Source organism: Pan troglodytes, chromosome 4 (genome assembly GCF_028858775.2).
Source record: "Pan troglodytes isolate AG18354 chromosome 4, NHGRI_mPanTro3-v2.0_pri, whole genome shotgun sequence".
NCBI classification, from domain to species: domain Eukaryota; kingdom Metazoa; phylum Chordata; class Mammalia; order Primates; family Hominidae; genus Pan; species Pan troglodytes.
The window spans coordinates 49,436,939-49,460,348 of record NC_072402.2 but is presented as its reverse complement, the minus strand read 5'-3'; the positions used below and the strand labels follow the sequence as shown (position 1 = coordinate 49,460,348).

The window sequence follows — 23,410 nt, the reverse complement described above, 5'->3', positions numbered from 1 at the left end:
AAATTATTTCTCATTATTTCTCCTTATGTGGGTAAATGCCTATTTTTTCCTCTTTATTCATATAATTAGAATCTCATGATCATTTAAAATCCGACCAGACCTTCTGTTTTTTGTTTTCATCTCAGTGACACAGGAAGTGACTTTTATGAGGGATGCATTTATGCTTCAGCTTAATGTTCCATGATTAAGAAGAAGCAAAAATATATTTTGCAGAAAAAGTATTTGAAACCAACCAGGGAAAACAATTTGGCCCTCACTTGTAAAGGACAGAAACATCAACATTTCGGGGTCACACTGAGTTCTCCCTGGAGAGATGGGTTTAAATTACTTAGTCAAAGGACCAGAGTAGAACCTAGGAGTATGCAAGGTGCTGACACAATTGTCTTATCAAACAAAACACAGTCCCTTGTAGGTAGATTTTCCCCATCTTCCGTAAGTAATGCTATCTAAATATAAGTACTATAAAGTCAGTTGAGTAAGATGCCAGTTACCTACTTGTCCAAGAGTAAGTATAAGAAATGTATCTTTTTCAATGGGCATTATTCTATAGGAGTCAAATAAACCATTTTGATACATCAAAAGCATGGGTTAGGGCTGCTGGACCCCATCCACAGTATGCAGCAATGCTTTCAAGAGCTACTTGCCAAGTGAGGGCAAAAACAGAAAACTATTTAAAGTCCAAATAGCCTGGGTGATCCCAAGTACAGATTATAGGATATGCGAAAGCTGTGGCTTCATTAGTTCCAGAAAAGGCTGCTGATGAGCCATTTTCCGCCAAGGTAATTTAACTTTTTTTTTTTTTCCTTTTGCCATAAGTACTGGGTGGGTTTCACTGACGCTGGCTTTACAACAATGGAAATTTTATACTAGAGTAGCCGGCAGAGAAAAGGAAAGGGTCAAAGGGCAAATTCCTCTTGCTGCAATATGTTTTCACCAGTTGAACCTCACCCTTGTGATTAGCAGAGCTCAGACAGCTGAGAGTTGGAAGTGGGGAGGGGGCAGAAAGGGGAGGTTTTCATGGGTGTGTCAAAAAAATTGTGTGAAATATTTGCCAAAGGTTAACTGAAAGAGACTGAATACCACCTGCTCTTCTGCTGGGACCTTCTCTTTTCATTAGTGGGAGGTGTTCCATTCCTTTGGGAAGAACAGGCTCCTTGTTCTCATTTTGTTCACAATAGCTACTCAGACATCTATTTCATTTAACGTTATTTATTCTTACTTATTGTTAACCCATCTAGGGAAGGAAAGAGATGGGCTGCCTGGTAAACTAAGGCAATGGAAGCGCGAGAGTAAACACACCCCACATACCCCCTTGGGGAAATAAACAGGAGTAACAGTGTGGGGAAAAACCATCTTTCCTCTTGAACAAAGGATGATGACAGTGGTAAAGATGGTGCTCAACTAGAAATTTTGAGACAGTAACAGCAGCAGTTTTCGACCTGTGCTTATCCCAGAATTGTTTCCTGTCTGTGGAAAGACAACAGCGGCTCCCTTGGACAATGCTTTATCTGAGGTAGTGGTCCCCATATGTGTACTCCAGCCCCTCAGCACCATTTTTTGCCCCTAAGCTTTGACTCAGCCATGTTAAAGAGTATTGCAGAAATGCGATTAAAAGTGTCCTCAGCTTAGATGTACATCTTCAGGCAGCCTCCAAAAATGCCTTAGAGCCTCTTAGAGCCATTTGAGTGAGTCACTTCAAAGACTGGATAGATAAGAATCAAAATTCTAATAGAGGGGTAAGATCAACCTATGTGAAGTTGAATTCTGAAGGAAACTTTAAAATAGCATTGGGAATGGAAGCATATCAGTTAATATACACAAGCTATCTCTCAAGGTGATTATATGTGGTTGTTTTATTTAAAAACATATAATGATACAGAATAGTGTAGGTCAGAAGATCAGTGTGAAATGAGGCTTACATGAAGTTTTGATATTTTAGTAGTTGGCAGCAATTTCTTCTAGAAATTTCTCAGAAGGCATTCCTTTGGCTTATGAAGGGTGATATAGTATAGAGTTCTGTATTCTAACCTTCCTAGTACCTATCACTATCAGTCTTTCATTTATTCTTAAAAACAAACCCTTTTCTCTCACACTGCTTTCATTATCCACTCTTTGTGTTTCTGTTTAGCCATTTCTCTTTTCAGGCATCCTTTCTCTAGCTTCCCTATTCTCTTCCCTACTCCCAACTCTATACCCCTCCATATTCAGCTTAAATCCCATCAACTAAAAAGCCTTCTGATCCTACTCCAGGCTATTCTGCCCTTCTCAGCTCTGAATTTCCATATTAATTATACATTTATACCTCACAATCCACTGTTTTATTACACACTGCCTTATATGTATTATTCTCTAGTTGTTTCATGGGTATTTTTCATTTCCCCAAGCTTACAGGATTCTTTCATGTTACCCATGGTGCCTATCCCAGTATGTTTAGTAATCACTCAAACTTACTGACTTGACCTGAAGCCCTCAAACTGTGGCAGCCAATCATCAGGTCTCCTATTATGATTTTCCCATAACAAATTTCTCATACCAATGAATATTTATGGATTTCTATAAGGGTCCTGGGCACTAACATGTGTACAACTCTGCAGAATGTCTATTCTTTATCAATGGATTTTATCTTTCAAATCAATTAGGAGTTAATGCATCCCGTTAGGGAACAGAAGAGTCCATACTGTTTTCCATAACCACTGACAGAATAATACCAAGGATATCTCTACATATGATTGAAATATATAACTAAAAAATCTAACTTAGGTAGGCAGAGTGTAATTACTGAAGCTGGACTATGGCCAGGAAACTTGGAAGAACACTCCCAATTCCTGCCAAAGATTCCATGGATAACCACAACTGGTCAGAATCTCCACTTCCATGTACCATCTTAAACACAGTGCTTCTTTCAGTCCTGTGCTCCAGCAAAATAAGGCCACTCAAGCAGTAAGATTCACAGGGGAATAGTAACATCCAAAGGTTCCTAAAGAACAACGTTTAATATTTTTGTTTGTATTTTGACAAATGTATGAGGTCTACAGGAAATACCCAAAGCAAGTACCACAATGTTTCTGGCAGGATATATTAGAATAGAGTCTGAGATGCATCCTGTTTTGCTAACTTGAAAGAAATATCTCTGGTTATATAGCAAGGTACTCATTCTTAACACTTAACACACACTACAGAAGGCTTCAGCCCTTCTTTGGGAGATGTGGAAAATTATATAGTATGCATACGTATCTGTCTCATGGATACTGAGGAGTCAAAAATTAACACCTCTTACCTAATTTTTCATAAGATAATTTTTCTGAGTGGCTCTGGATTTTATTAGGCTATTTTGTACACATCTATGCCAAGAAAACATTATCTTGGTCAGGTCTTCCTCATGTAAGTGAAGGGAATGATCAATTCAAATTTGATGTTTTCCTATGTTATAACCTTCAGCTCCATGTTTCTTTCACAGTTGAAATAGAAGACATAAAATATATAGATATAGATATGTCGTAAGTGATAATGAATTGATAACAATTCATACCTAAGAGTTACGTAATTAGGCTGCTACATTACTTGAAAAAAGATATTTTAAAAATTGTGCTTTCCAAATGAGATCCTAGAAAAGGTCATTCTAGGTCTTCAATAACTTTTGGGGTAAGAAAGGTTCTTGACTCTCCTTTTGAACTTCAATTTTTAATCATGTATCACAGATTCTAAACTTGTGCTCAACAGTAAGAAGAAAAATCACTTATAAGAGTACCCACTATAATGTTATTTCAAATTTACTTTAGACTTATTTTTAATCAAATTGATGACAAGTTTCTCGCTGATTTCCCTTACCCACCCAAAAACACCCCTTATTTCCTGACAAGCAGCAATAAAATATAACATGGTCACTGTGACACAGCCCTTACTTGTTGAGTTCTAAGATGCTCAGGTGTCCTTAATATTAACTGCTTTAGGATAGATAGTTAGGACATTTCAAAACATATACATATAGCCTCAGATTTCCTTACCTCAGACCAGTCCAAAGCCACCCACTGTGGTGGACATGACTGGTTGTTGCAGGGCTCTTTTTCGACAGGCCGGTGTGTTAAACAACCACTGTAGTCCAGCGTCTCCTCCTCAGAAGGTCCGATCTTCCTGATGCAGAGCACTGCCCTTGTGCGCATCCCACCATCACAAGTCTTGCTGCACTCCAACCAATCCCCAATGAACCACCTGCAGCAAGACATGGAAGAAACACAGAAAAGCATTTCCTCAGTGCATCCAGAGATTTTTAGCTAAGTGAAGGCACTTTCACTGATGGACTACGAGCTGACATTTCAATGTTGGTTGATAAGACAAATGGCAAATGAAAGAGCTGCTAACGAAAAGACCTTTACTGTCATTTGCTTTCTAAAGTGTAGTGTGTGGACAGAACCCAGGTTCAAACAAGTGCACTATGTCTTTAAACCTCTTTTATTTTTCTCCTTTTTAATTACATTCTAAAATGAGGATAACAATAAAAAAATTGTCACGAGGGTTAAATAAGGTCTTATATATAAAGCTCCCAGTGGTGTGCTAATAAATGTTTAACCACTGGCTCCCCATGGCAGGGGGGTGGGGGAGTTCTGATTTGTGGCATTTGCCAATTTTTGTAGTGTAAAAACCTCACTATGGCCAATTTCAAGCTACCAGCTTGATATACTAAAGGTGAACAGGAGAAGATATGCTAATAATAGGGTCCTATGAACCAATACTAGCTGGCTCCAGCACACCACTGAATGCTTCTAACATAGTGTCTGTCATATAACAAACAAGAAATAGTAGGTATTTTTATTATTATCACATTGAGGCAGGTTCTCCCATAATTAAAAATTTTATGCTAAAACCACTCTAAGGAAGCTGAGGATTTGTTTTTCAATTTCTAGAAATAAACCTCTATGAAGATAGGATTTGAATGTCCTTACAAGGACAGAGAAGGCCAGGTATCCATCCTGAGGACATGGGAGTCTTAAAACACCTTCGGCAAGAGCAGAGCTCTGAGCTAGCTCTATGAAAACAGGCAGATCTCTTGTTTCAACCTTTTGGCTCCTAAAAACAGCTTCTACACAGCTAATGTGGAAAGAAATGCAAATGTCTTAGAAAAAAATAACATGTCTCACATTTGTAGGTATACTACACCTTTACCCTAAAGTCATAAACTTTCACATACATAATTTCAGGGGGTTTGTGGTTTGTTTTGTTTTTTTTGCAACACTTCTGCAGGATTCACTCTTCTGGACACATTAATTAGTCTAAGGGATGTAACTCATGATCTAAATCAGATCAATGAGAATTCTGGTTTAGAATTTTTATATCTCAACTGGAGCAAAAGGGACCCTTTCCTTTCTGGTCACAAAGGTGCATAAGATGATGAGTTCAGAGCTGCAGTGGCTGGGTTCCCTGTCAAGTGAAATTAGCTGATTTCAAAGAATGCACAGGAGCTAGAAAGCCTGGATGGTGTGTGAGTCCTTGATTCCAGCCATTTCTCAAGCTAGGTTCCCCCTTACACTTCCCTCAGCTGTGTTACATAAATCTTATGTGCTGAAGCCAGCTCAAGTTGAAGTTTTGTTATCTGTAACAAGGGTCTTGACTGACATATTGTATTTCATTTATTAAATATTTGCTGAATGTCTACTACGTTCAAGGCATTGTGCTTTGTTTTATAGAAGAAAGTAAGATCCAGTGTTAGGAAAACAGTTCTCCAAAATCATGAAAAGAGCAATGATGGAATCAGGACTGGATTCCCCATTGATTGCTATTTCAATCGAAATTCATTTTAACATTGCTGAATAGTAAAATATAGGTTACAAGCACGGGATCACAAGACATTTTCTTCAATCCATAATTATAAATCATGCAGTTATTCTCAATGAACATGCTCATGCTTTTAGGTGGGAGACTCCCAAGAGAGAAGAATATGGAAAGCTTAAGAGCAAATTTCTCACTGTTTCTGTGAGCATAGCTCCATCGTGCCAGTTTTGTATACGGAAGATAATACTTTAGTGAAGTCAGAGTACTAGTATCCTAAATTTGAGACTGCATTAAGCCAATTAAGCAACACTGGCCTTTGTTCATTATTATTCGTATTGTCTTTACTTATAAAGAAAACCAGCATTTAGAAATATAGTTAGCCAGTTTTTCAAATTTAAATTATATTTTATCAACATCTACAAATTTTCAGCCTAAAATTCATTTAAAGAATGATGATTTAATTTTGAATTTAAAAAATCTGACACAAACATTTTTTCTAAGTCATTTTCCAAGGGAGATTTAAAGTAATTTTCATATTCTTTCCTTTCTGTTTTCCACAGATGAACATGATCCCCAGTTGTTAGTACCATTTTTGGTAAGGAGGAAAATGTGTACTGAAAATAATAACTCGCATGCCAGCCATAGTGAAACTCTGATTCAACTTTGCAACAGTGATTTCATCACCAAGATTAGGGGATAAAACAGAAATGTGTATTACAGTCACAAAAAGTTCAGTCACACCACCTCCAGCCATGATCTCATTAGTTCTCATAATGTAAGAGGGATGGAGGCCTTCAAATTAAACACAGGTGTCCTGAGTAACCACAATGATTCAGAAGTGTTGCAAAGGGTCAGGGACACCTCTGTCTTTTTATTCTTTGTCCCCTCTTCCATTCCATCTCTCCTCAGAAACTTAACTTAGATGTATCACTCTAGCCTTTAACTTGGAATATATGAAATCAGAAGTATTAATCACCCTCCCAATTTCCTTTCTGACTTTAACTCTCATTTCAGGCTTCACACTCAGTCCCTGTTGCATCTTTATTGCTCATCATATCATCCCTTCCCATGTCTCTCTGAAGGATTAAATCACACCCTAGTTATTTAAACAGTTTTGCAATTCTACCACTGCATCTGCTTGTCTCAGTTTCTCCACTCTCCCACCTAGTTTAAGACATACTGCTTTCCCTTGTCTTCCTTCTCCACGTATTTGACCCTCTGATGGCATTCTTTCTCTGTCTTCTTTCCCTCCTCTAGACTTGGTGGCAAAAACATGAATACAGAAATTCTCTCTGGGAATATAAATTGCCAAATCGTTATAGCTGGAACAATTCTGGGGCTGTTTCTTTCTGAGCTTTTCCCAATACACAAATTGTCTTTATCTTCACAAGTCCTTCATAGCCATTAGACATTAACAATTAGTGGGATTCATGTTCAAGTGTCTGAAATAAGAGTGGCTTGCTGCAGCCTGTGTAATCTGACCTACAGTCCCGATCTCTTATTATTACAAAAAATAGTATAATTTGGAGAAGGGAATAAGAGAGACAGTATAAAAAATTTGCCCCAACCTTGGTAAACCAGAATATTTTTGAAGAAATAATCATCATAAAACCAGAATATTGTTTTTGCTTTTTAATTTAAAGGAAAATGGCAGAGCATATGAAAATAAATTGATATTAAATATTTGGATTAAGAGAGAGGTTCTTGACTCTCCTTTTGAACTTCAATTTTTAATCATGTATCACAAATTCTAAACTTGTGATGTGCTCAACAGTAAGAAGGAGAAAAACCACTTATAAGAGTACCCACTATAATGTTATTTCAAATTTACTTTAGACTTATTTTTAATCAAATTGTCCCAGAGTCAAGGGTCTAATCATCAACTCTTTTTACAAACACAACATAGCAAAATTGTAAAAATCTTCAGAATTTGACAATAATATCTTTACTCAAAGAGAAATTCAGTTATATAAACTATTGTCTACTTACAAAGATAAAAAACTTTCCTACATTTTAAATTAACTTTAAAAAATTTCAAAACAAAAAGTTGTTAAAAAAATAAAAAGAATTTTTTTTTCATTTCTCAGCTAATTGGAAAGTGAAACTAATATTAAGCAGAACACTGTATGCCCTAAACATTATACAGTCAAGGTTTTTCTAAATTTTTAAAAATCAACATAATAAACATCTCTGAAGTTGTAGCAACTGAGAATGTGTCAATGAAGCAAGCAAAATTAGATGTATCAAAGTGCCACCAGACATTTGATTTGTACCTTACAAAGCTGGTGATGTCTGATGTAATGGAAAAAACATCACTGGATATTAGCATACCTCAGTCTGTGAAATGATGGGAGTGGACCTAAATAATTTCTATGATTCTTCCTAGGTCTTAAATTTTGGAGTTTTATAGATGACTCTGATGAATCTTTTTCTAAACTTAAAATAAGAGATGACAGTTGTCCATGGGTGAGGTCCAATGACTCAGAATAATGGTTATTAAACATTATACCTTAAAATATACCAATTAAATAAAACCTAGCCACTGGATAAAAATTAATCTCTTCCCACCCTAAGTTTCCTTCAGCACTTTTGCTTATAACTCTCTTATTGTACTTAACAGATTTTGTCTTGTACTGTAGTTATTTTTGTATATATTTGCCCAATTAGATTACCCTCAGGAAAGAGAACCATTTCTCCCAAAGTACAGTGTCTTCCAACTTGAAGTTGATTAATAAATGTTTTTAAATTCTTGGTCACAATATTATTAAAATGAATAGTTCTCTTGTTTTCACCTCTCTGGTTTTCACAATTTTAAAAACCACAGTATCATACAGGAATAATATTTATCACTCAAGGATTCTTCACATGAGGTCATATGCAGAAATACTCTTGCTATTAAAACACGGCATGGTAAGAACTGAACTCAGCCTTTCTCTTTGGATTCCAACTTATTTTTTTTTCTTATGGTTGGGGATTAGCTTCTTACCAATCATATCCTTTAATATTAATTCCTTTCCTTTTTTTTTTCCAGTTATTTAAGGCTGTGTCATGGATCCCACTACTTTCATTCATAGTCACTTTACTACCTTGACTACTATACTCTTTCTTATAAAAAGAGTTGCTGCTATGAACATGATAACTTTCCCCAGCAAGGACTCCTCTGGGTCTTCAAAGTCTTCCAAATAAACATAATATTATTTCTCTATCAATGCCTGTTTTGTCTATTTTTCCTAGTCCTCCGTCATTTTCTCTATAAGGACAAATCTTACTGTTCTCCCTTTTTGTATACTGTACTTATAAATTCTCTCAATATAACTAAAGACATTTGAAATATTTCATTATTTGAAAAAATACTTTCTGATAAAAAATACGATTTAGAATTTTAAACTAATGGTATAGGGAAAACAATCGTAATTGAAAATAAGTATAGATCCCTTCCTCAAATCAGGCAAAACATTTCAGATAGATCAATGTTTACATTAAAAATAAAAAAAGAAACTTTGAAAGTATAAGAGTGGGGAAGACCTTTCTAAACAGTGTACCAATGAAGAAATAAAGGTTTGACAGCTTTCTTAAATAAGATTTTCTAAATTTTATCAGTAAAAATAGATCAAAACACCATAAATAACATGGAAAATAGACGACAAACTAGGAAAAAATATTCAGAACACAGATAAAAGAGTTCATATCCTTAATACATTAAGAGTTCATTCAAATCAATAACAAAATAATAAATACTTCAATAGAAGTATTGATAAGTAGTTCAATAGGACAGGCCATGATGATAAAAGGCAAAAGAGAAGTAGTACAAACAGCCACTAAACATAATTTTTAAATGTTCAGTCCCATCAGCAGTCCCATATATGCAAAATAAGACAGCAATTAGATATCAGGGCTTTTCCCCTATAAAATAATGAAAGATTATTTTTAAAATAATAATACCGACTGTTGTTCACTTCCAGGAAAATGGCATTCTCATAGACTGTTAATGGGAATATAGATTCACACAATCTTTCTGGAAAGTAATTGGACAATGTGATCTCAAAGACTAACATGTGCTTCCATTTGAACTATAAATTATTTTCTTCTTTATTTAGCATATATAATTATAAAGAACAGTTTCAGAAGCAAAAGTGGTTAATGCCGCATTATTGCAGGGGATCAAAATAAAAAGTACAGCCAAAATCGTTCAAGAGTGGAATACCAATTTAAATAAACAATCACATATCTACTAAACGTTGTCAAAGACTTCAAATGTTTCAAATGTTGAGAACTGACTATAAAGTGTCATAAGTAGTATAATACAATTTTTTTTATATACACATGCCTCTGTATACATAGAAAAAATACTGGAAATATATACATCAAAGTATTAACAGTGGTTTATAGGTTTTTTTGTTTCCTTCTTTTTGCTTATCTGCCTATCACATGATCATCTAAAAAAAACCTATCTGCTTTCTTCACACTCGTAAAGTTTTACTGAATTCAGTAGCCTTTCTATGATTTCTATCTCTATAATACCAATGTCAACTGGGAATCTCAGATGGTCCCTGATGTTTGATGGTTTGACCTAATGATTTTTCAACTTTACATGATAAGAAAGCAATATACATTTAGTAGAAACTACTTGAATTTTTGAATTTTAACCTTTCCTACCCTAGCAATATGAGGTACAATAGTATCTCTAGATGTTGGGCAGCAACAGCAATCTGCAGCTCCCAGTCAGCTACGCTATCATGAGCGTAAATGACCAATACTCTACAGTGTACTGTGTTGCCAGATGATTTTGCCCAATGGTAGTGTTCTGAGCACATTTACGGTGCACTGGGCTATGCTATGATGTTCAGTAGGTTAGGTGAAGTAAATGCATTTCAACTTACAATGTTTTCAACTTTGTATAGGTTTATCAGGATGTAATCCCACCACAAGTCAAGCATATATAACCATTTTGAAGAATTAAAATTTCCTTTTCCATAGTCTGAATTCAAAAGACTAAAGAAGAAATTAAAAAGCAACTAAGAGAAGTAGGCTAACAATGAGTAATATTTTAAATATCTACATTTAGGTCTTTAAAAAAAAACCATCAGACTAAACTTTCTATTTTTCCCATATTCTCTGTATCTTTTCTTTTGAATTCCATTCCCCATCTCCAAACTTAAGTAAGTAACTTCACTTCAGAACTACATAAGGAGATAGAAAGCTTAATTTTAATAATGTACATCAATATGTCAATTATCCTTAAACTGTTAAAAAACAAAAACAAACCTCCAATGTAATACTCAAACACACAACTTATGGGATGAAATGACCAACAACTGAAATCTTTAAGGACATTGGACATTTAAGCTTTTAAGCTTAAACAAATGAAAAAGCTTAGGCCAAAATGGAATAGGGTGTGACCAGGCTCACTCAGATGCCTTCAAAGGCTGATCAAATGCCAAATATACTACTTAAGATCCTGAATGTCAGAGAATTAATGTAATAGACTGAGACTCACAATGACATGAAAATATGCTGAAGTTACTGGAAACATAGAAAGGGACAAAATTGGCCCATGGATTTTGAGCATTGCATTGCTCTACAGTTTCTCAGTTTCTCTTGAGATAAATTTATAAAAATAATTGGCAGAAAAGAGGAATGTGAAAAAAATTTAATAACTTGTCTTTGTAACACATATGATAGGTCACATTTTGATACTTTCCCATGTCTGGATTTTAAGAGATTAGTTATATGGTGATAACATTTTGAAAAGAACTCAATGTAAAATTACAAAAGTCTTAGAACAAAAACTAACACTCTAGATTCCTTGTGCTTCTTATTTGGTTGCCAATACCCTACACCTCTTCAAGGGACTAGTAGTGAGTATCACCTTTAAGATTCAAATGTTCAGGCAGACACTGACTTTAAATAATGGAAGTTCAAAAGGCATTATTGCTTTGGAACAAGAAATGCACCTTGAACAAGAAATGCACCTTGGTTTAAACGTTATTTGGGACATGGATTATTTATGTATTTTAACTTCCATGTTTATGTAGCTCCACTCTAGTCATTTTTAGAGAAGCTTCATTATAAAGTTTTTCTCTCCAGTTGTAGAGAGTTTGGAACATACAAATTCATTTGCTTATTCTCTTTTGCCTTATCAGTTTCATGTTGGGATGATTAATTAACCAGGCAGATAACAGTTCATCCAATTTCTCAAACAAGAATGAAATGCCAATCACACATGTTTTCTCTTGCAGTTTTCAATCAGGCAAAATCTCTACAAAGATTACTTTTGTCGTGATCAACTCAACATCACATAATCATCTTGAGCCTTTTGCTCAATCAAGAAACATTTCTGTTCTTACAGATTATAATGTGTGGCTCATTGAGAGCAGGTCTCATTTAAAACCATCATTAAAATGAATGGGCTCTCTCCTTGTTAATCCCTTTACAGTGAGTTGTATTGCTGCATTAATCAACAGAAAGAGACTGAAGTATACCTCTATGCCTGTACCCAACACTCAGAAGATAGGATGCCTTACAACAACAGAACTTTAAACTGGGTCAGCAAATTAAAGCCCTGATATTCTATTCCAGAGTATTTCTAAACCATTTTAAAAGTCTTTAGGTCTTGGCTGGGCGCGGTGGCTCATGCCTGTAATCCCAGCACTTTGGGAGGCCGAGGCGGGCGGATCACGAGGTGATCCTGGCTAACGCAGTGAAACCCCGTCTCTACTAAAAATACAAAAAATTTAGCCGGGTGTGGTGGTGGGCGCCTGTAGTCCCAGGTACTTGGGAGGCTGAGGCAGGAGAATGGCGTGAACCCTGGAGGCAGAGCTTGCAGTAAGCCGAGATTGCGCCACTGCACTCCAGCCTGGGCGACAGAGCGAGATTCCGTCTCAAAAAAAAAAAAAAAAAAAAAAGAGATCTTTAGGTCTTTAGGACAAATATGTAGAAAAGACAGGAGTGTAAATAAATCACTATATTTTATTACATCTAAGACTTTTTTTTTATGTGCCATTAAGAGAGGGGGAAAATGTCAATTATTATAGTAAGACACCATTAGCTGCAAGTTGAATCCTAATTTCAGAGATGCTAAAATGTGAAAAGATGTGTGCTTTAGAATTGATGAAATATGATCATTTCCAGCATTGTGTCAGAACAAAATTCATTGAAGTTCCTGCTTTAAAGAAGTTAATGACTGAAATCTATGGATAAATAGGAATCTTTGCTCACTAAAAGAGACATCAAAATTCCTCCCTCTCAGGATGTTTTCTACCTTTTTTCAGCCTAATTTATTCTCATCATATAAATATATTTCCAAACATGAATACATAATGTTTTTCTCTTTGCACCTGAAGAAAATAATTCTCATTTCTTTCCCTTACTTACTCAGGTGGGCAGGGCTCAGTGTTGCAGGCTCTTTGATTTTCAGGTGGCTTACTGTCAGGGTCACAGTAATTGTTCTGGACAATGGAGTTGTCATCCAACCTTTTACAGACCACCTCCTGTCTTTGGACACCTTGAGAAAAGGAGGACATCATTAATTGAAGAGAAGTTTACCTTCCATTAAGTTAGGTATGCATAGCTTTCCTCTGTGGGGAATTGACCTCACTGGATCGCTGCCGTCTTATCTGTTCCACATTGGACTGCTTCTCTAAAATGGAGAGAAGACCTGGTCATTATACTGAAATTTTAGGCAAAGTTATTTTTCTCATATTTAGAAAGGTAACTATTTCAAGTCCAGAAAAGAAACTATTGGTAATCTTAAACAATTTTATTCACATTTGTAAATTCTTCTTCGTGCTTCCCTTAACAAACAAACAAAACAACAGATTACAATTTCCCAAAATAATATTATCAAATAAAATGTACAAATATGCATTTCAATGCGAAACAATGATTGTATATTTATTTAAAAATAGAACAATAGGGACAAATTTACTTTTTGATATTTTGTAGAACAAATCCCATCTATTTAGTTTTTGTTAGGAATACATCACATCCACACATTTCATTTTTTCTTCCATTTATATATTTATCTCTCTAAAAGCCCATTCATTGTTTAGAAATTAGAGATTGCAGTGGGCCTCTTTTGGACTGTAACCAACTAGTCTGTTTATTCCAACAGAGTTGACCCCTGTTGATTATACCACTGTCAAATACATACATACATAGTTCATTCAAATATTAACTTATCTCATTTTAAAAAATTAGTCTATGTGATATGTTTACCACAGCTAAAAATATTCTCATACAGTTTATAAAATATTAAATATATGTCAATTAATTATTGGCAAAGATATTCACCATAACTTGCTCACATTTCACAAAATATAAAGACACACACAAACACACACTCGTATTTGTAAATGTTCCTGATGAACAGATTTTATGTATACTCATTTTCTCTTTAGTGTCAAGGAATCAAAAGAAGCAGACAGGTATATCAAGATATCAAAGAGAAACACGTCAAACTACAAGACAATGCTAAATGTTTCAGATCATATAGCGGTAACAGGTTACTCCTGGCAATAGAAATAAAAGCACACACTAAGCTATTCCCCCACTCACCCACCCCATCTCTATAAACAGGTAGGCTAAATTACCCAGAAAGAGTTGTAAAAGCAGCATTAGCAGTATCCAGGAAACCACAGCTTCACACCTAGCTAATCCCACACAATCCTTCAGTTGTTTTTCTTTTTTTTTTTCCCCAGTTGTTTCAAGTAATAATGCCCTAAAAAAACAGTGTGATCACAAATTAGGGAAATATATGTGAAACAGGATCATTCAGTGAAAGAAACTGTCACCTAAAGAGCTACACACCAAATGCTTCCCCCAAGTTCCCCTAAATCATAGAAATTCTGCAGGTGGGAGTGCCTCCGTTATCATGTTATGCACACCTAGCTTTAACTAAGCCCTTTAAATTTAAAGACTGACAGGGCAAACTATTAAATCCACCAAGCTCATGACACTTAAATCCTGTAGCTTCCATGACAGTGGTGAGCAGTTAGTCTTTTTTATTGCTTGCACTGACCCAGGGCTCTTGCTGATCACCTTCTGCAACCATTTTTTATGTTTTCCTAAACTTAGGGGTCTTAAACATAGTCAAACAACTTACTGGCAAAATGTCCTAGAGTATGTATTGTATTCCTTCCCTCCCAACCCCTAAAATAAGCCAAACAACGAAGTTTATGTGACGACAACAGTTTGGAATTTTTTAACTATTAAACTTTAGAATTTTTGAGGGAAGAATGATTCACATCAGGCATAGTTGTGATCCATTCACAGATGTTCCATGATATTCATCGGATATCTCCCCATTGTGTCATTCCAGTGGGCAGATAACTAGGTCCATGTGGTCCACCTAGACAGATACCTCTACCATTAGTCATAGGAGTCAACTACCAACTCCAACAGTGGCTCAGATTATCCATCCATCCTGGTTCAATATTTTGCCTCTATCAGGGACAGCAGGGGATTTTTTTTTTATTGGTTAGTGTGATTATTTTTTTTTAAGTCATTCAAACATGACTATACTTGAAACAAGAACACTGGCATTCAATAACATATCTTGGTTATTTCTCAGGAAGGAATAAACATTCTCAACACTATAAAATACAACTGATCTGGTTTTGTTTCGGTGGCAGAAACATTAATTCAGTTTCCTTGACTTGTAGAAACTGAATTAAGTCAAGATAAAATTCTTCTTTCTCTAACTTAACCCTAGAAATGTTGTTTGGCTATAATTACATTTGTTTTCAAAAGTAGCCTTTATTGCAAAAGCAGGGCCTCTGCAATTTGAATCATAGATGAGATATGAGTTAGTAGAGCTGTGATTTATATTTCATTTTATGATAAATTCTAACAATGTATGTATCTTGAAAAAAATTTGGTACATAATATTTGTTATCAAAAATTTGGAAAATTACACAAAACCACAAGGAAGAAATAAAACTGACCCATAGTCCAATATTTTGTTTCAGACCCCTTTAATTTCAGGGCTATTTTGCTCTTTAGTGGGATCCAGTAATTAGTTTAAAAATTACATGTATACCCAAACTAAAACTGTCAGCTAAATGCAGTTGGCAGGTCATTAATTCATTTACTCATTCATTCATTCATTCATTCAACAGAGATAGTTACTAAACCAAAGCATTGTGTTTATGAGATATAAACACAGTATCTCTTGGGAGATATTGGGCTAAGTGCTAAGAATTATGAATTGACTTAATTTTGATCATGCCTTCCTTCCATACTTCTTAAAAACTGGGAATCAAGAGTACTTAGGGGTTCATTTTAGCTTCATGATTTCAGAATGCTATTTTTTATGAAGTAAAAATTAAAGTCCTTGAATAGACAGCTGAAATTGCTCTATATTTTATGAAGATGCATGTTTTCCTTACATTTGTCTTTTATTAATTTTCTTCTAGAATGTTATATTAGACAGTGTGGTATTTCACACTCAAGAATTGACTATATCAGTAATCTATTCCAAATCTTCCTACAACACTGTACTATCTTCCTCCAACAGCATACAAAGCTCCTTCCAACTATTACTCCCACACTTGGCAGGTTTACAGATTTTTTTTTCTTTTTAAGTCAGTAGCAACAGGATAACTCTATAAACCAATGCATCTAAATGAATGGATTTTTAAACACATACTTTTGAATTAAGGAAAATGAAGCTTTTAACTTTAGAAAGTAGAAAATACAGATCAACTGGAAATAATCTAAACTAAGTCCACAAGAGAAATGATTGAGTTTAGATTCTTTTTATATGATCAAGCCTCTTGTACATAACTTCTTTTAAAGTAGTCTGTAAAACATTGCTAAGATGTTGATTTTAAACCCGGTTGGGAATAATTACATCCAGTTACACGAAACCACGATGCTTTCAAATCTAAAGACTTATAGTTTATAACCAAAACATAAAATGTCCACATGACCAGTCAGTATGTACCTAATCAAAAACAAAATTCTAGTGGCTTAGTGTCCAGATCCCCTGGAGATAAGCAGATGTTCTGCAGAATTTAATAAAAATACACTAATTGTATTTTATTCTTAAACACCTAAAGTTACTGGCATGCAAACTGTATGTATATGTTTTTTTAATGCAATCCTTCCTCCATGCTTAAAAAAAGTAATGGCTTCATATTACGAAAGTTAATTATAAAAGATGATATTGCCAATATATATTTACTTTAAACCCTCTACAAAAGCTATATTCTGTTTAGAGACTTTTAATTTGCTTTTTATTCTTTGATACTAAAGATTCAAATATGATGGTCCTTACCACAGAAATGTAACCCTCACTTTTTGTCCATAAGTTTAAATGTCAGATCCTATATTTAATTTTCTGCCAATAGTTAAAAGTTAAAGATCTATTTTCCCATCAAAGGTTCTTTTATACAATGGGAAGAAGGCATATTCCACTTGAATCACTGCTCTAGCTACATATCAAGAAATGGCTTTAATGGCATTTTTATACAGTATGTACCAAAGGAAAAGGTGCAAGAAGCCCATCAAATGGCAAATGAGTCCTGGATGGAAACCATCTGCTGTTCTTACTCTAGGGGGTGGTGATGGTTCAAGTGAGTCCCAGTCTGAGCAAAGAGCTCAGAGACCATCGCTCCTCTTCATTTCTTCCCTCCATTCCAGTTCCTCTACTCCTCTTATCAGCTGCCCAATGTTCTCATGTGTTCCTATCTTTCTCTTCTTTCAGAGAATTAAATAATTTTGTAAACTCATTTGTAACATAGTATTTGGCAATATATTGCTTTTCTCAGGGTTACCATCTTAAAAGTAGAAAGAAGGCACTCAAGGTACAGAAATTACAACTTGAATTTAACTTGAAAGGGTGACATGTGTTAAACCAAGAAGGATGGGTTGGGGGTGGTTAAGGGCAGGAGAAGGACTTTCTAAGTCTTCTCAACTCTACTCATCAGTCCCATCATTTCAGTGATAGACCATGTAATGGATAAATGGGCATTCTATAACCACCTGTGAATGAGTCAACAATAAAAAGAAAGAAATATAAATGTATTCTTGGAATCGATGGGCTAACCAACATCTAAATAATTTAACCTAGTGACATAGCACATCATATCTACCCAAGAAACAGTTTTCTGAAGAGAAGGGGGTAACATTAAAAAGTCAGAGCTTGTACTAAAAATGTGTCTGGTGGCTAAGGCAACAATTTGCTTAGCCACAGCATCCATAGTAGCTAGCAACCAAGACAACACTATATAACTACAGTATACAGAGCATATGGCCAGCAATATTAATTTAATTTAAATCTTTAATGCAGATAGCATCCAAAGAGTGACAAGTGCCAGGAAAAAAAATGTCTCTCTGCCTTTCACTGCTGGAATCTGGCTGTTGTGCCATGTGATTGTTGGCCAGACACAAGCATTTGCAGGGCAGAGCAAAGCCCATCTGCCTTGGATCTAACAGCTGGAACCCAGGGTACCAATCAACTCCACTCATATGGTTCCTTCTTCTGAAGAGCCTCCTGCTAGTTTTTATCTTTCAAAGGCTTCCCTTCTCTTTTCAGTGTCTTTCCTTCTGTCCTTTTCAGTGTATTTCCTTCTGTCCTAAGCAAAACTGGATGTCCTAAGTAAACATAGGATGATCAAAAGCAAAATGTAGCTCTAAAAATATTGTATTTTTCTAGAACAACTGTGTTTAGTAATGGTAAGGTAGGGCGGAACATACATATACTGAGCTTATCCCTGGAGAGAATTCCTATTACTCCTTAGCTATTAAGAGTAATCTTTTCCATATAAAGTATCTAACTTTTTAACTAATTTAGTTCCTACTATGTCTAATGTATACTTTTTTAGTACTATAAGGGAGAAAGTTACTGAGTAAGACAGTCTTGACCTCAATGAGATTACACTAAAATGGGGGTGGGGTGGAACAGGGCAAGTACCATTATAATTATATTACACGATGGAAGATATCTAATAAAATAGTGCATTTTCAGGTCTAATATTTTTAGTTTATAGTTTCCCCATTTTATCTTATTACTGTCTGATTTCTCTTTTCCTGATCCTCACTGATCTGAAGAACTCTTTTCATAGCCAAATTTCATAGCCAAACTCTTTTCATAGCCAAATGATATCATTACCTTTCACTTTATCTTGTTCCTTTGTTTTTTCTCATCCCAAATTCTGCCATGTTTAGTTACCTCTTTTTGACTTCTAAGTGGTTTAGGTAAATGACCTAAGGCAAGTTTTCATTCTTCTTTGTAAAATGAGGTAATCAAATACATAAAGATAATTTAGAATGCTTCTTCCAGATCCAAAATTCTATAAAAGTTGCCTTCTCTTCTCTTCCTCCACATTTCAATTGTTCAACATTTTTTTCCACCAATTCTCTCTCCCTTATGTGTCTGCTTTTCCTCTGTATTCTACAGAGTAAGTCTAGAAAACAGGCATGCTTCTTTTCATTTGGTTTTGCAGTCTTGTTTCAAGTGCCTAAGTTTGTACCAGTGTGAGGTACATGTCAAAGGGGTTACACATGTCAAGAGGCAGAATACTAACTAGAAATAGGAAATTGTGAAAGGCAAGTTTCCTAATATAAAGAATTAAATCATGCTGGTATACCCAGCATGGGTGTACATGCTCATGCCTGTAATCTCAGCAACTCGGGAGGCTGAGGCAGGAGGATCACTTGAGGCCAGGAGTTCTAGGCTGCAGTGGGCTATTACTGTGCAACTGCACTCCAGCCTGGGCGACATAGAAAGACCTGTCTCTAGAAAAAAGAAAGGATTAGTTATATTATACTAGAAAGTCATCTCCATGACCTTAAGTAAGAGCTTGTTTTTGGTATTTTATTTAAATTTTAGAGGAATATTGTTGAGAGTACAAAGGCCTTGAGCTTCTTCCACACAGTGTGATGTATTTATCATCAATAGACAGGCTTTTCTTTTAAACATATATAAAATCCCTTTCTAGGAATCAAATCTTGAAATATTTCAAATTTGAGTTAAAATAAGGATATAATCATATACAAACTGCATAGCTTTTAAACTAAAAATCTTCATTTTCTTCAATTAAAGATGGAAATAGTAATATCATAAGTTCCCACAAAATCAGGATGATCATGCTTACCATAATAAAAGGCTTTATTTTTAAAAGGCTTTGTTTTTTCCAAAAGTATTTTATGCATTCAAACATGTAAAGATGAATAATGTTATGACTGTTAAAAATACTATTTTGGAAAGAATTTTTGTGAAGTGAAACATGACCTGTGATATATAGATCATTAATACAATAGGAATGCACTCAAACTGTGGTTTCAGATTCACCCAAGTTTTTCAATGACTGAATATGTATCCAAACCCTGCTCGTGTTAGGGAGAATATAATCACTAAAGCAATACAAATGATGAAAGAGGACTGATGAAATGATGAAACAGTACTAGGAGAATATTTTGGCTTAGCAGAGATTTCTTGCCTTCAGTTATAAATCTTCACATTAGAGAAAATGCAACCCACAACATGCAGAAGTAAACAGCAAAACATGTCAAGATTATCAAAATAACTCTTCATATGTAAGACTTTAAGCTTAAGTTATATTGAAAATATGCAGGATAATTCAAAGAATTTTTGTAAAAGTAGTTATATAGGAGAAGCCATATGCTTAAGGAAAAAAGATAAATGAAAATTATTATAGATAAATAAATGAACACACATATTAGCTTCCAGAAGTGTGAACCAACCACGAACATGAGTTTATATAGAAGAGATACTCTGCAATCTCAAGAGTCAAGTTATATAAGAACTAACCCAGTAAGGTTAATGATTACAGAGCCTAGGATCTTGGGGGCTGTGATGTTCACAGGTGCCCTGTTATGATGCTGGGTACAGCTAATCCCAGGTTAAAGGACACTCTTCCTTCACAACATTGAAAGTGACCTGAGAGCAGGGAATTGTGGGAGAGAGTGAATAGGGGTATGTCATGGTTAATGCAGTGACAGACCATTGTCTAGTCCGATAAATATATTACTTTTCAAAGACCAAAGTGAAAACTAGGGAATAATGATCAACAAAGCTGAATGCAAACCTTTGTTCTTCCTAAACTCAAGTCATTTTTTTATAGGAGATTTGTATTATTTTAAAAATCTCAGTGATAGGTTTTATATCTAAGTTTGATATATACAGGACTCAAATGTAAAAGGACCTTCATGATTTCAAAAAATAATAGTACATTGTACAACCCCACACAGAAACTATCTTTCACAGGGAATTTTTCTTTAAAACTAACTATATAATTATGTTTCTTCAGAGGGAAATGAATGGCATTGAATAAAGTGCTTTTAACTATTCAAACTAAAGTTTCCCTCTGTAATCTTTTATTTAACTCTGAAAATAACTTCTGGATTGGTAACTCCTAAGTGAAAGATAAGCACATTTAGTTATAAGATTCAACCTTTTTTATGTCTTTCGCACTTAATTTCAATCAAGTCTATTTTGAATCTTGAAAAAAAAACGACTGGACTTTGTTTTCCTATGCTCCATTTGGGGCTCCTCTGCTTTGAGTTTCTGTGAAAGTTACAGTGAATGTGTCCTTTATAAGCTGCAATACAAGTGTTAGTCATTATTTTTGTTATTATGTCCGTAAAACATAAGTCTCAGAACCCTTGTTTGTTTGAAGCACATTCTGTTAGTTCACTAATAATGTGAATTAACCTCTTAGTGATATTAAATGTGTTAGACATCTTAGAATTGACAAAAAATTAAAAGGACACCTGTGAAAATGTAAAGCATTTGTCTCTGTTTTATCTGGTACTTTGAGAACTGTTCTCTTTTACTCAGCTATTAGTACTGGCCTAAAGACTGTATTACATATTTTCTAATAATTACTTTTTAAAATAATTTAAAAACTGTCATTTTAGAATGGACTTACTATACTTTTAAAGTCAACATTATGCTTTGTTGTATCATTCCTGAAATATATAACATGAACAAACAACATTTCCATAGAAACAATGTAGAAATACCCAACTTTTTAAAGGGGCCAAGGCATGACAGATTCGTTAAAAGTAATCTGAAAATTGTGTTATTAATAAATGCAATAGTATAGGTTATCACATAAACTTGTTAGCTGTCAGGAAAGAAGTTGCTAGCAATTTCTCCTTTAAATATATAGTTCCTTCTTTCCTTCATTTCTTTTTTTCCTTTGCTTTAATCACCCACCATTCTTACCCCAAACTAACAGAGACGGAGGAAGGAAACATATTCAGGAGGACGCATCAGAAGGAATATAGATATGAGAAATTTACATATTATTCAAAACCTCTAGTCTCTTAGCTAGAAGTACAGAAGAGTCTCCCGTTTTAAATTCTGAACATCACCAGGGACCTGAATAATGAGCAGCTTATATGCATTTATTTTCTCTTCTGAAATGAAATTCAACATCTAGTGAAAGGAAGTTAGGTGACATTTTTAATCCAACTTTAATGATACTCATTTTACCCTAAATCAGGGGTTCTCAAACTTTTTCAGTTCACAGTATCCTTAGTATCTCTAATTTTAAAAATAACATCCCCAAGACTGAAAAAAAAAGACTAAGAATTTTACTTGTAGTTAGTTCCAAATAACTTCTTTGTAATGATTTGTATGCTGTAAGATCAATATCGCTATGTTTCCCCTGAAAATGTACAACGTTCTGCAGTGCCCTTGGGCACCTTTGTACAGTTTGAAAAACATGGTCCCACATCAGGAAAATTCAAAATAGTAGTTGGAAATCATATAAATGGTCTTAAAAATCTCAAAGAGTAGAAACCAGCCACAACATGTATAAGAATCCAGATGATTTTGGGAGGCTGAGGCGGGTGGATTGCCTGGGTCAGGAGTTCAAGACCAGTCTGGCCAACATGTGAAACCCCGTCTCTACTAAAAATACAAAAAAATCAGCCGGGCATGGTGGCATGCACCTGTAATTCCAGCTACTCGGGAGTCTGAGGCAGGGGAATTGCTTGAACCAGGAAGGTGGAAGTTGCAGTGAGCCATGATCGTGCCACTGCACTCCAGCCTGGGCAACAGAGCCAGACTCCATCTCAAAAAAAAAAAAAAAGAATCAGGTAAAGACTCAAAAAGTAAAATAAAAAGAATTTGTCCTAGCTCAAAAAAAAGAAAGACATAAATATCTTCTATGTTTATATGCTGTTTTTTTCTCTCTCTCTCTCTCTCACACACACAAACATACACACACACACACAAATACACACACACACAGACTCATACATTAGGCTTAAAATGACATTCAGGGAAGAAAAAGTATAATAAAAGAAGCATCAAACATACAAATAAAATTAGACTATGTAAATGTAAATGTAAAAGTAATGATAGCATTTTAAATAGTCAATGATGATTGATCAGAAACATTCCTGTATAACCATTTAGTATATGTAAAATAAAATCTGTGCTCTTTGATCTTCAAACAAAATAAAAAATATCTCTAACAGTAAACCTGTCTCCTTCCTAACTCCTCAGTAATCTAAGCATAGCTTTATCTCTTCCCCCAAAGACCTGCAAAGCAATGTTTGGCAGAGAGATGCTTTTGTGTATTAGCAGAAACTTTGGTACACAATTTTGCACTTCTATTCAAAGAAGAAGAAAGAAAAATCTAGGAAAAAAAATTGGAGAAAGTTA

The 23,410-nt window shown here is 34.9% G+C and overlaps 1 protein-coding gene across 4 annotated transcripts in view; it reads right to left on the bottom strand.

Moving 5' to 3' along the window:
- Nucleotides 1–23,410, bottom strand: part of ADAMTS6 (ADAM metallopeptidase with thrombospondin type 1 motif 6) — a 339,082-nt gene that overhangs the window by 30,821 nt on the left and 284,851 nt on the right. For all 4 annotated transcript variants that reach the window (XR_010157222.1, XM_526907.7, XM_063811175.1 and 1 more), the window contains 2 exons: nucleotides 13,141–13,270; nucleotides 4,005–4,209 (listed from right to left, as the gene is read on the bottom strand). Coding sequence is in view for 3 of the 4 variants with exons in the window: in XM_526907.7 (XP_526907.2) it covers nucleotides 4,005–4,209; nucleotides 13,141–13,270 (335 nt within the window). In the remaining variant the exon portion in view is untranslated. The remainder of the gene's footprint in view (nucleotides 1–4,004; nucleotides 4,210–13,140; nucleotides 13,271–23,410) is intronic.